Source organism: Mesoplodon mirus, assembly GCF_964341445.2.
Source record: "Mesoplodon mirus genome assembly, chromosome: X".
Lineage (NCBI taxonomy): Eukaryota > Metazoa > Chordata > Mammalia > Artiodactyla > Ziphiidae > Mesoplodon > Mesoplodon mirus.
Window position 1 is genome coordinate 82,520,753 of NC_138981.1, and position 12,843 is coordinate 82,533,595.

The 12,843-nt window shown below is 35.4% G+C and overlaps 1 protein-coding gene across 4 annotated transcripts in view; it reads left to right on the plus strand.

Moving 5' to 3' along the window:
- The window catches only part of DIAPH2 (diaphanous related formin 2), an 886,034-nt gene that overhangs the window by 433,610 nt on the left and 439,581 nt on the right, over positions 1–12,843 (plus strand). For all 4 annotated transcript variants that reach the window (XM_082609568.1, XM_082609566.1, XM_082609565.1 and 1 more), the window contains one exon: positions 3,478–3,579. In XM_082609568.1, the coding sequence (XP_082465694.1) occupies positions 3,478–3,579 (102 nt within the window). The remainder of the gene's footprint in view (positions 1–3,477; positions 3,580–12,843) is intronic.

Below are 12,843 nucleotides of genomic sequence, written 5' to 3' on the forward strand. Positions count from 1 at the left end.
CCGTCTGTGTTGTTGCAAATGGCAAGATTTCATTCTTTTTTTAGGGCTGAATAGTATTCCATTGTGGCATGCGTGCGCGTGTGCATGCGCGCATGTGTGTGTGTGTGTTGTATCATCTTCTTTATTCATTCATCCATTAATGGACACAGGTTGTTTTCATATGTTGGCGATTGTAAATAATAGTGCATTGAACATGGGCATACTGATATCTCTTTGATACCCAGAAGTGGAATTGCTGGATTATATGATAGTTCTTTTTAAAAATTTTTGAGGAACCTCCTTACTGTTTTCCATAGTGCCTGTACAAATTTACATGCCCACCAAGAGTACATAACATTTGTTTGTTTTTAAATCTGTTCTGCAAAACACTTTCTTTTAATTGGAGAGTTTAATTCATTTACATTTAAATCAATTATTCATAAGGAAGGGATTTTTTTCTGCCATTTAGCTGTTTTCTGTATGTCTTACATGTTTTTGTTCCTTAATTTCTCTATTATTATCTATTTTTGTAGTTAGTTTTGTTTTTCTTTTTGGTAGCCTACTATTTTGATTCTTCTCTTTATTCTGTGTAATTTTTAGCTATTTTCTTAGTAATTACCTTAGAGATTAAAATTAACATCTTAAACTTATAATAACCTAGTCTTAGTAATAAGAACTTAATTTCAATTATATATAAACACTGTGTTCCTATACGTTTTTCTCCCTCTGTATTGCTGTTGTCATAGATTACATGTTTATACATTATATACCCATTAACAAAGATTTATAATTATTTTTTATGCACTTTCCTTTTAAATCATATAGAAAAAAAAGAGGAGTTACATACCAAAGTACAATAACATTGACTTTTATATTTATCTATGTAGTTACCTTGCTCTTTATTTCTTCTTATATCTTTGAGTTACTTTTTGGTGTCATTTCATTTCTGCTTGTAGGACCTCCTTTAGTATTTCTGGCAGGACAGGTTTGCTAGCAATAAATTGTCTCTTTTGTTGTTGTTATTGTTACTTTGGGAGTGTCTTAGTTTTTCATTCTTGGAGGAGGATGGTTTGGTGGATATAAAATTCTTACTGATAGTCATTTATTTCAGCACTTTAAATATGTTATCTCACTACCTTTTGACTCCTGTGGGAGAAATCATATATTAATCCTATTGAGGATCTATTAAATGTGACAATTCACTTCCCTATTGCTGCTTTAAAAATTCTTTTTCTACATTTTGACAGTTTAAGTAGGAAGTGTCTCAGAGTGGACCTCTTTGATGTCCTGCTTGGAGTTAATGAGCTTTTTGGATGTGAATATTTATGTATTTCATCAGAGTTAGGAAGTTTTCAACCATTATTTCTTCATATATTTTTTCTGCCCCTTTCTCTTCTGGGAATCCTGTGATGTACATGTTGGTGTGCTTGGTGTCCCACAGATCCCTCAGGCTCTGTTTATTTTTCTTCATTCTTTTATCTTTCTTTTCCTCAGACTGAATCATTTCAATTTCCTTATCTTCAAGTTCATCAATCCTTTCTTCTGCCTGCTCACATCTTCTGTGGAACCCCTCTAGTAAATTTTTCATTTCAGTTATTGTACTTTACACTTCCAGAATTTCTTTTGGATTCCTTTTTGTAATTTCTATATCTTTATTGATATTCTCATTCTGTTCATAACATCATCCTCCTGATTTCCTTTAGTTATTTGTCCATAGTTTCCTTTAGCTCATTAAGCATGTTTAAGACAGTTGATTTAATATTTTTGACTAATAACTTTAAAGTCTGAGCTTCTTTAGGGATAGTTTCTGTCAAATTCTTTTTTTTTCCCCCTTCACAGGCCCTGTTTCCTGTTTCTTCACATGCTTTGTAATTTTTTTTTGAGAACTGGACATTTGAATATACTATAACTCTGGGAATCTGATTCTGCCACTCCTTACAGACTGCTGATTTTTGTTTGCTTAGAGTGGTAGTGTGTATTCCTTGTGTGTGGTCATGGTAGTTTGGGTTTCATTATCTCTTCTGTCAGCCAGTGACCTGACAAATATTTCCTTAAATATCTGGTTCCAAAAAGCAGGAGAGGTGTTTCTATCTGTTTAAATCTTCCAATAGATGCCATCAGGGAAAGCTGCTGCAAGCAGAGAATGTTGAAACTGAGGCAAGCATCTGCCAAACCAACCAAAACTCAGATCTCCAAATTTCGGAGAACAAGGTCCCCACTGCTCACCCTGGCATCAACCGTCTGCTTTTGCAACTCAGGCACTATCTTCACAGTGGTGCTGAGGAATAGTATATGGTATCTGTTTTATGCATGTCATTCTCTTACCAGAGTCTCTCTTTATCAAACACTTCCCTTGTTGTAATTATCCAGTCAGGTTCTACAGTTCTTAAATAGTTTATTAAATCACTCTTTCCAGCTCAGTGGCTGCTTTGATGGAGGAATCAATCTCTGGAGCTTCCTTCTCTGCCATTTTTCATCAACTCTACTTTCTTAAATCTTTGTTTCCTGCTTTTTTCCCTTTGATATGCCTTTTTAAATTCCATACAGATCCCCAAAACATTGGTTGCAGGTTAATGTGATGATAGTTAGAACTGTACCAAAGTCCAAGATAAGCTAGGTTGGGAAGAATTCATTAATTTTGATTCTCTTAGGCATCAAACTTGAACATGCATCAGACTTCATCACTTTTTCTTGGTTCTCCATTAAAGTTGGAATGTATTATGTATTTAAATACAGATATTGTATATATATTCAAGTTGTTCTGAAAGGCAGTTTTAATGTGCTTGAATATTTTAGTTGGGCTGCACACTTGTCCCTCAGACTCAGTGTTGGACTCTTATGTGGCCAGCTGTGAGGTGGTAAAGCTGAAATAGCTGGGAAAATGATGTATGGACTCTAGGGGCCAAGACTAGGCTTGTTTCTTGATAATTGTATTGGAAATTAGGAATCACATAGAAGAACAGAATAGAAAAAAAATGCAGATATTGTAAATAATGGGAGATTAATTTTTACAGGCTTGGTGCGGTTTATAAGATTGAAGATGATCCCCAGTTTTGCCAGTTATGAAGAGTAAAGTTGATTATTATTATTATTATTATTATTGCCCATGAGTTAATTCTACATAGTATTTTTCAGTTTTTTATATAGATTGACTAATTACCAGGACAGGAAATAAAACTTAAAAATTATGCTATGTGTTTAAGGCCCAGAAAGTTAGTCAGTTTTGGATTGTTATTTATTGTCATATGATTTTTTAATTTAACATTTATGTACTGTAGTGCATAGACACCAAACATGTTTATGTATTTATTCACATTAAATTGTCGTTCATTTTTTGGTTAAGTTTTTGGGGAGAAGGGGAAGATACACTGGTACTATGGCAGAACCACAATCAGAAACTTATCCACTTTTCTAGTTAATCACTTTTAGAGTTGTTAATGCATGATTAATAATCCTAATCATGAAATACTAAACTTTTATGCTTTTATTTCTTTTTAGAACCTTATAAAACATCTTCCTGAGCAGAAGGTACTCAATGAATTAGCACAGCTGAAGAATGAATATAATGACCTTTGTGAGCCTGAACAGTTTGGAGTTGTGGTATGTATCTAGCCTAAGGGCCCACAAACTCAGCTTGGAGGTAACACTTATCAGAAACAGTGAAAAAAAAAGACATTTCAATCGCTGATATTTTTTTCTACTGTATAATAACTATATAACTTAATATAACATTAGCTGTCAGGAAAAAAATCCTCGTTTATTATTTATAATATTATTGAAAACTAAATAAATTAAGATTTACATTATGAAATACCTCTAGACATCTCATGGACCTTCCTCTATATCAGTGCTGATATTAATATATGAAAAATAATACATATTATTGTATTGACTGTTTTTTCTTCTATTTAGATCTTGATGCTAGAATTTAGCCCTAAAAGAGTTAGGCTAAGGATAAGGGTGGAAACTAGATAATTAGTAATGTTCTGGAGACTGTTTTCTGTGGTATATATTGTATTAGAAAAAACACAGGAATTTTCAGATATCCCATAGAGTGTCATTAATTGATTGAAAGCTTTACATACACTGCTTCAACTAGAAAGAAAATTTCATAAATACACATCATGCTTTACCATGGTTAAATAATTATTGGAATGAATTATGTTTTCTTATCTCCTCTTCATTTTAAGGGGTACAAAAGATGATGAGGTATAAATATGTATTAAAATATATATATATGTATATATATATACATATACCTATATATACGTATACATATATATATATATATATGTTTTTAGCTTTCCCCAAAACCTCTATTCAAATAATAGGGAAAAATAAAAAAAGATGGTGGGAAAGAGGGCATGATGATTTATTTACTTTCTTAGAGAAAAGCTTTTTTTTTTTTTTTTTGCGTTACATGGGCCTCTCACTGTTGTGGCTTTTCCCGTTGCGGAGCACAGGCTCCGGACGCTCAGGCTCAGTGGCCATGGCTCACGGGCCTAGCCACTCCACGGCATGTGGGATCTTCCCGGACCAGGGCACGAACCCGTGTCCCCTGCATCGGCAGGTGGACTCTCAACCACTGCGCCACCAGGGAAGCCCGAGAAAAGCTATTTTTGACTTAGGTGTTCCATACAAGTTTGTTTGCCATGTGAACAAACAGTTCTATTACAGCTTTTAGTTTTACCCGGGCTCTCTGACCATTTTCCATCGGCATACTAAGACTTCTTAAAATTACCACTGGACCAAATAGTCAAACACTGTCTACTTCATCTGAAATATTGGGCTGGCCAAAAAGTTCGTTCGGGTTTAACCTCTTTAATAGTAATGTATTTGAATTGATCTGATTTGGTACCTTGCAATTTAAAAATCCTGTTTAAAATCAAAATGTGATAGATGGAACAGTGTGCGTTCCTTTTGAACATATGCAATAACTGCTTGATCATATTTAGAGTTTATTAATTTTCAGATATGGCATTGCATATGCTGATGTAGGAGAATTCTGTCAAATCCTTGAAAAGCAAATCAGGAATGTATTTTTAGGGTGAGATAGAGCATGTAAAGGTACCTGAGGAAGAGATATCTCTCATTTTTTAATTAGGCAAATTAATCAACTAAACTGGCCAAATATTATTTACTAAGTAGTAGCAGCACTTTAACACAATATTAAATAGTAAAATTTTCTAGGCCGAAGTCCACACTTGAAACTTAAGCTACTTGAATTCATATTATAATTGAAGCAAGGCTATATACCATCTGAGAATTCAGCTGTGCCATGGTGGTTATGAGTTTTACAGTAGGTACACTACACAATTTCTCTGAAGCCATTTTTTTTCTGAATGTAGTTTATCTTGGAAGATGTATTAGTTTGCCAAGCAAATCCTTCAAGAGGAATATCCTTGGTACCACACTGAGGAAATGAAGTTTGGGGACATAAAAAGCAATATAACTTCTGAACTCAAAGCAAAGTAGAAAATGAAAGGGATTTCTTGTTTGTACACATAACCATAAATAATTCTGGGGCTGTGAACATGAAGTCACCTGGTCCTCTTATTTACTCTCCCCATCCTTAGCTACATGTCTGTAGGCGAAATAGTCAAGGACATTACAAAGTAGTTTATGCTATATAAATTACCTAAGGCAGTATCAATCAGGATGTGCCAAATAAAGTTTAGGCCATCTCATATATCTAGCAAAAAGATTCTTAAGATAAAGATATGACTCAGTCTTTTAACTATGTATGTAAACATGTATATCTTGTATATAATAGATAGTAGATAAGTGTTTTTTGAATTGAATTATAGGACAATTATTCAAACCAAGTATGAGCCTGATATTAAAAATAGCATAGTTTAGATCTCTAAAAGTAAAAATTATGTTCAAATATATTTCTCCAGGTCTATGCTGAAATTAAATTCACTTCTGCCTGGAAACGCCCAAATACTTTTCAATCCTCAAAATATATTGACAGCCTACATTTAGGACAACTTTGGAAATGCATAGAATCATCTGCCCTAATGAGAAAGGCTCCAAACTGGTTGTCTTACTTCTGCTTTCTTCCCCCATCAAAAGTATTAGTGTAGTCATCTTAAAATCTATATTAACCTTATGATTTCTGTATTAAAACCCTTCAGTGTCTTCCAGAGTTTACAAACCTGAGCTCCTTTGCATTCTCATTCTGCCTCTAACTCTCTGGCTTTATGCCTCCCTGTTCTCTTTGGTGAACTGAGCGAATTGGTGTCTTTATGACATTTTAGCTTTTACCTCGGCGGGACTTTCTTTGCCATTTCAGCAGTTATTTTACTTGTTCCTATTCAGTGGTCTTTCATTTTTCCATAGTGGCTGTACCCTATACTGTATCTTACCTGCTTTCCACAAGTCTTCACTCTCTCCCCTCCCCATTCTTTTCACTTACTACAAACAACCTAATCTCTTACCAGGGAAAAGGGAAAGCACCTAAGCTTCAGAACTTCCAACATCTCTCCTACCTACAATTATCTCTACCCATATCTTTTATTAGCTTCCTTTCTGTCAAACCTTAGAAAAAGGGATACTTTATTATCACTAATACTATTGTTGTCATGATTAGTGATAGAAATAAGAGTGTATTGAGGTGTTACTGTGTCTGATTCTATGCTAAGCGTTTTTACATGTACCATCTTATGAATTCCTCATGGCCCTATGAGATTGGCACTATTATTAGCTTCATGTTACAGATGAAAAAACTAAGGTCAAGGAAGGCTGGGGACCTTGTCCAAGGTTACATAGTAAGTAGTAGGTACAGAATTCAATCCCAGGCAATCTGACATCATGGATTGTGATTTTAACCACTGTACTGAGCTGGTGTGTACATCCACGTATGTGTGAGATAGTCTACTACATACTAATTTACTTATCTCTGTTTAAGGCATTATTATCCCCTGCCTACTCTTGTTCTGTTATTCTATTGCCTCTTCAGTTCGTCAGTATGAATGGATAGCTGGATGGATGGATGGATGGATGAATAAAAATCCTTCACTGGCCCTGAGGTCCATGATAGCTACTGCCCTCTCTTCATTACCTAGCATCAGTTTTTTCAAAGATTAGTGTATTTGTTCTCTACTTCCTTGCCTCTAGTTACTATTTAACAAACAGCAATCAGAATTCTGCCTTAAACAATGCATTGAAACTGATCTAGAAGAGATCATTAATTACCTCCTAATTGTATCTAAAATATACATCGGTTCTACTCACTTCTCTTTTTCCGTGCCGTCACCACTTTAGCCCAAGCCAGCATCATCTTTGCCTTAACCATTATAATATACTTTTAGCCTGTTTTTTCCACTTATACTTCTGCCATTTTCCAAATCAGCCTCGGCACAGCCCACGATGTGACATTTCTAGAGTACATTTGTGTTGCATCGTTATTTATCTACCTGCTTAAAGCATCAGTGCATTGTTTTCTGAATTTACCACGCTCTTTCCTGCCTTTGGACCGTTACACACATTGCTCCCTCTTACTCCCACTCGCTGCCTGCCTCTCTCCTGCTTATTCTTCGAGTTTCTGCTTAAATTTCATTCTCTCCATGATGCCTTCACTTACCTATCAATCAAAATTAGGTCTCCCTATTAAACTCTCTCAGAGCACCTTTTTTCTTTTCCTTTCTCATGGTTTTTAATTAAATATTTAATTGTGAAGTTATTTATTGAATATCTATAACCCCTGCTAGATTGCAACTTCTTTAAGTATATGTATCATATTGATTTAATTCACATGACATATACTTGCCAAATGTTTGTTGAATGTATTAGCTTGAATGCAAAATCAAGTGGGCTCTTTTCAGTCCTGTCTAATTCTGTATCCATATGGCACTTGATAACATTGAAGAATTTAGATTGCTTACTGAGTCCTTTTCTTTCTTTGCCTTCTCTAGCGATAAATACTCTTTCCTAGTTTTACACCTATTACCCTTGCCAGTGTCCTGTAGAGTTTCCATTAGTACATAACTTCCTGGATGATAAAAACAAAATCTCATCAGTTAGGGACAGACATATGCCAGAAGTGTGATTACTCCTGCAAGATTCATTAAAATCATCATCAAACAAAAAAGAGTAAAATTGGCAAGACTAGGGAAAAATCTGGCTTTGACTTTTTGAAAGAAATAAACTTACCTGAGACAGTGACTGGGCTGCTAAGCTTTCTCTAAACGTTTTGGTTGTTTTGTTTTCTTTGTTTTTTTTTTTTTTTTTTAAAGCAGCATCAATGGGTTTAAAATAATAAGTTTAAAATAAACCAAAAAAAAAAAAGAGCGAGAGCAAGAGAGAGAGAGAGAGAAAAGAAACAAATTTAAAAAAACTAGCATATCCCCTCTTCCCAGGAGGTCTTCCCAAGCAGACCTCCTGGGAAGAGGGGATATGCTAGTTCTCACACCTTTTATGATCAATAATCCTTTTCTTTAGGGGGGTATATTGGCTGCATAGCTTCCCACTGACTTGTCCTCCACCCTGCCTCACACAGAATTGAATTTGGTACATTGTTGTAATTATGTGCTGTACCTTTACTGGGAATAAAGCACAGATCTTTGAAAGCTCTGCCAGTTAGACCCCCCAGCAGGAGCTTTTAGATTCTTCTGAGTTTTTTTGCAGCTCAGCTGTTCTTAAACCTCAGAGCGTCGGAAACTCCCACTTGTCTTGCACTGAGGATGGAGACCCATACTATGTGTATCTATTAAACTAACACATCTTCTGAGAAAAAGAAGGCAATTATTCTCTTGGTAATCGGTACTTTGTTTTTCTCACCTCAAAAATTACCCATATTTTTCAATTAAAAACATTCTAAAGTTATAATCTAATAAAAAGATGTTGAGATAGCCTTGTGCATAAAAACATTTATAATGAAAATCAAAGATTATGTGATACTGCTGAAAGCACATTTAATTTTTTTCTTTCTCTACATAAATATGTGAAGGCAGGAGGCGTGGATTTATGCCTATTGTTGGAAGTACAACTACAAAGTCAGTGTGCTTTTTATTTTTTTTAAAGTCCCCTAAGAGCTTATGAGCTCTATTCAAGATAGCTTAACCAGGTGAAAAGGAAATTCTTAAAAGCTTTTTTTTTTCTCCTACATATCATCAAAGGCAATTAGTTTGGATGGAAAATTGTAGCTCTTCTGTTCCATTAATATTAAATTATTCAGGTTTGCATATTCATTTGGAAAATTGCATTTTTCTTTATCTGCTTTCATTCAAAGTGTTCAGTGTTTTGATATGTAATGCCTTGATTGTTTCTATTTTCATTCCTTCTGTAAATATGAATGCTAGCTCTTACTTCCAGATGTGCATTCATTTTATCTGAAAAAAAGCTGGTCTAATAATTGTGAGATCAAGTAAAAGGAAACTCGCCATGACTCGTTCTCAAATCCATGTATTCAGATTCTTGTTCATTTCATTAACTTCTCATAATAGTCCATTTTGTGACAAGATTGCTTATTTCCATCAGCTTTTGCAATAAAATGAGGTAAAATAAAACCACCTGAAAACTGAATATTCAGATTAAGTCTGGGGATGTCAATCAATTTTGCTGTTGATTGCTTTTCATTAATTTTTTAAATAAAAAATTAACCCCTTTTCTTTCTCCATATATCAGTAATCCATAAGATAGCAGCATAGCATTACCATTACAGATGCTCTGATGGCCGTTCTTGGCTTCAGACAGTTGTTTTCAGAAGGACGTTTTGAAATTCTTGCTCTAATTCTCAGTGTAGTTCTGAGTTTCCAGTGTCTCCTGGGGCCGACATTGTTACCATTTTCTGTTCCAGACTGTAGATGAGTAAATGTTTGTTGATGCATAATTTCCACATATCATTCTATTTGGGGAAAATATTCTCTATCAACATATCATTGCTTTTCTGGGGTACAGTCAGTTTTCAACACTCTGTTTTTTCAAAGCCTCATTTTACAGATCAACCATGGCTCTTATCTCTCCTGATATCTAGTACACAAACATTTGCCATTGGCTCCATACAGCAGATGTACCTGTATTTATGATTTTGTGCAGTCCAAGTACTAGGTGTACTGCAGAAAGTACAGCAGTGAGCAGTAGAGAGCCTAGTCTGGAGGGGGTTATGTCTAAATAGGATAGTAAAATGATTTATTTAACAGAGAATTACAGATGTCCTTGCTTTATTTCCATACTTCCAGGCAGACTTTTGCTCAGTCATGGAGTCTGGATCTCACAACTTTTATAGGCAGTTCTGCCTGCTTTCTAACTTAAATCCACTCTTCTTTATTGTCACTTTGTTATCATCACCTTAATTATAGTCACTTATACAAAATTATTCTGTATATTCAATGTATCCATACATTGGGTCCCAATAGTATTTAGGTATGGAGGGGACATCTTGTAACAAATGTATATTTCTTACAAATATATCTGTTAATTCAAATGAATTTTTAACATTATATTTTGAAGACACTAGAAGATCAGTTATGTTCACATATGATGGCAGTTGAAGGTGTGTTTCTTAGCAATGCAAAATGAAAGGTAACAGAAATCCCCTTAAAGGTGAGTGACACGTGACTGCAGGAGTGGCATGTGGCTACCTCCTTCTTCGCACATGATTGTTACACTTGGGTCTTTTCTCTTTCTCTCTGGATTCTTATGGTAGTATGGCAGAACATCAATATTCACCAGCTGCATAGGTAGTGAAGTGTATAAAATTCAAATTATATAAACAAAACTGTGTCTAACTCTTTGGGGAAATAACCCACTTGTAGCTGCTCTCACTAAAGCCATCAGGGTACATTTTTTTCTTTTTAATATAGTGCAGATCAGCTAAAGAAATGATAGCTGCTTGATGTGATTTGACAGACAAGTATCTTGTAACACAAAAAAATCCCCTACATAATACAACACCTTGGTCACCAGCCCACAGCACTTCAAGGAATGAATTATAAAACAAAGGATGCCAGTCATCTAAAATGCTGCGAGGAACCACAAGGAAAAACAAACATACATTTCAGCCAAGCTTTTGTTATATTTCCTTATATCACTTAGGTGCATTCAAATGCCTTTACGAGACATGCACCTTTTAATAATTGTATCTGTGCCTGGGGATGTCGCTCAGTGCTTCCTTTGATTTCTAAGCTTAGTTATCCAAGACATTCACTTACACACTCAAATCCTCTAATGGAGATTCAACTATTGTCTATCAGTCTACCCTGGTCTGATCATAAAAATTCACACTTCTGATTGCAGCAAAGTCTATTAGTATGATCAAAGCATACTGTTTTGTGGCTCCTTTAAAGAGATACATCCATATAGTTTCACCTCCTCCATAATCCTCTTGATTTTTACAGTAACACATTTTCAGTGCTAACATTTCTAATAGTAAATGTATATTATGCATTGAAACAGACTGAAGGGAGCACTGCACGATATTTACAAAGTGTGAAATAGATAATGAGGGCCATTCTTCACCAAGCCCTGGTAACACACAATCCTTAATTGTGGATGAGAGAAACTTTATCTCAGGTTTGGGAGAACAGTCAGGGACCATGGTACCTTCTTAGGAATTTCTGAGGGTGAGTAAAGAGGGTAATAACAACAAGAGCTATTGTTTTAGAGTGCTTCCATTGTGTCAGCTACCATGACAGTAATGTTACACATAGGATCTCATTTAAGTCTTACTGCAACTTGCATGAGTGACTTAAGAAATACATTTTACTGATAGGGACATAAAGTCTCAGAAACATTCAGTAACTTGGATTAGATCATAACTATAAAGTAACAGAAGTATAGTTCAAGTCCAGGTCTGTATAACTCAAAAGTCCATGTTTCTTCGACTACAATGTACCTTATAGGTCTAGAGAATGCAGAGAATAGTTTCTCTCCCTCTCTGAGGATTAAGGGGAAAATTCTCTCTAACCTACCCTTCAAAATAGTTATACGGGGCTCTGAATCCGGGCTAAGATTGAGCCTGGGCAATACCATTGGGATGACACATTTGGTAGCTAATGACTTTACATAGGGAGTAGGGTACCCTCCTCCTGCCTCACATCAGCCTACTGTGATACCTCTTCACACTATGCATCTGCTTCCCAATCCAGCACTTTGCTGATACTGGAGTTTCTGTTTGTATGAATGAATACATCCATCCATCCATTTGTTTTACAAGGATTTTTTTTTCAAATCACCTATGATGTTTATCACCTGCTCTGCACTAAACTTTACTCTAGTGAGTAATTGACGGAAGAAAATTTGCCAAGTCAGAGGTCAACTCTGATCCTCTTATGACGCACAACCTCTTCCCCAAATCAGGTTGACTGACGATAGATTGTATCCAGTAACAGCAGTTCAACAAAGTTAATTCCCTAGCATTTCTGGTTTGACATCTTAGCTGAAGACATTATTTTGGGGACAGTAAAACATTACTGTCGGCTGTTAATTTTGTTCAATAGACAACCTGTCTGTCCTCCTTGGGAGAAGATCTGGAAAATGGTTAGTCATCTAAGGAGTGCTTTTAAAATCAGTCAGCAAATATTTGAATGTCTAATAAATGCAAGGACCCGTGCTAGGTGCTACACAAGGTGCAGTCTTTGATTCTTCTCTCTATACACTCTCCTCATCAACAACCTGCCTTTCACAACATCTATTCCAGTCACTCCCAAATCTGCCAACTCTGATACTTATCTCCTCCTAAACTCAAGGACTGAATCTCCAAATGCTATCAGATATCATAACAATACCTAAAACTCAAAATGCCAAGAAACCAATATTATTTCCCTATTATAGAGGTGTCATTTTACTATTCATGTGAGAATTTGGAGGGGGAAGGCTGGAGGGATCAGGGAACATATTTAAATAGTCTATTTTAGTAATTCA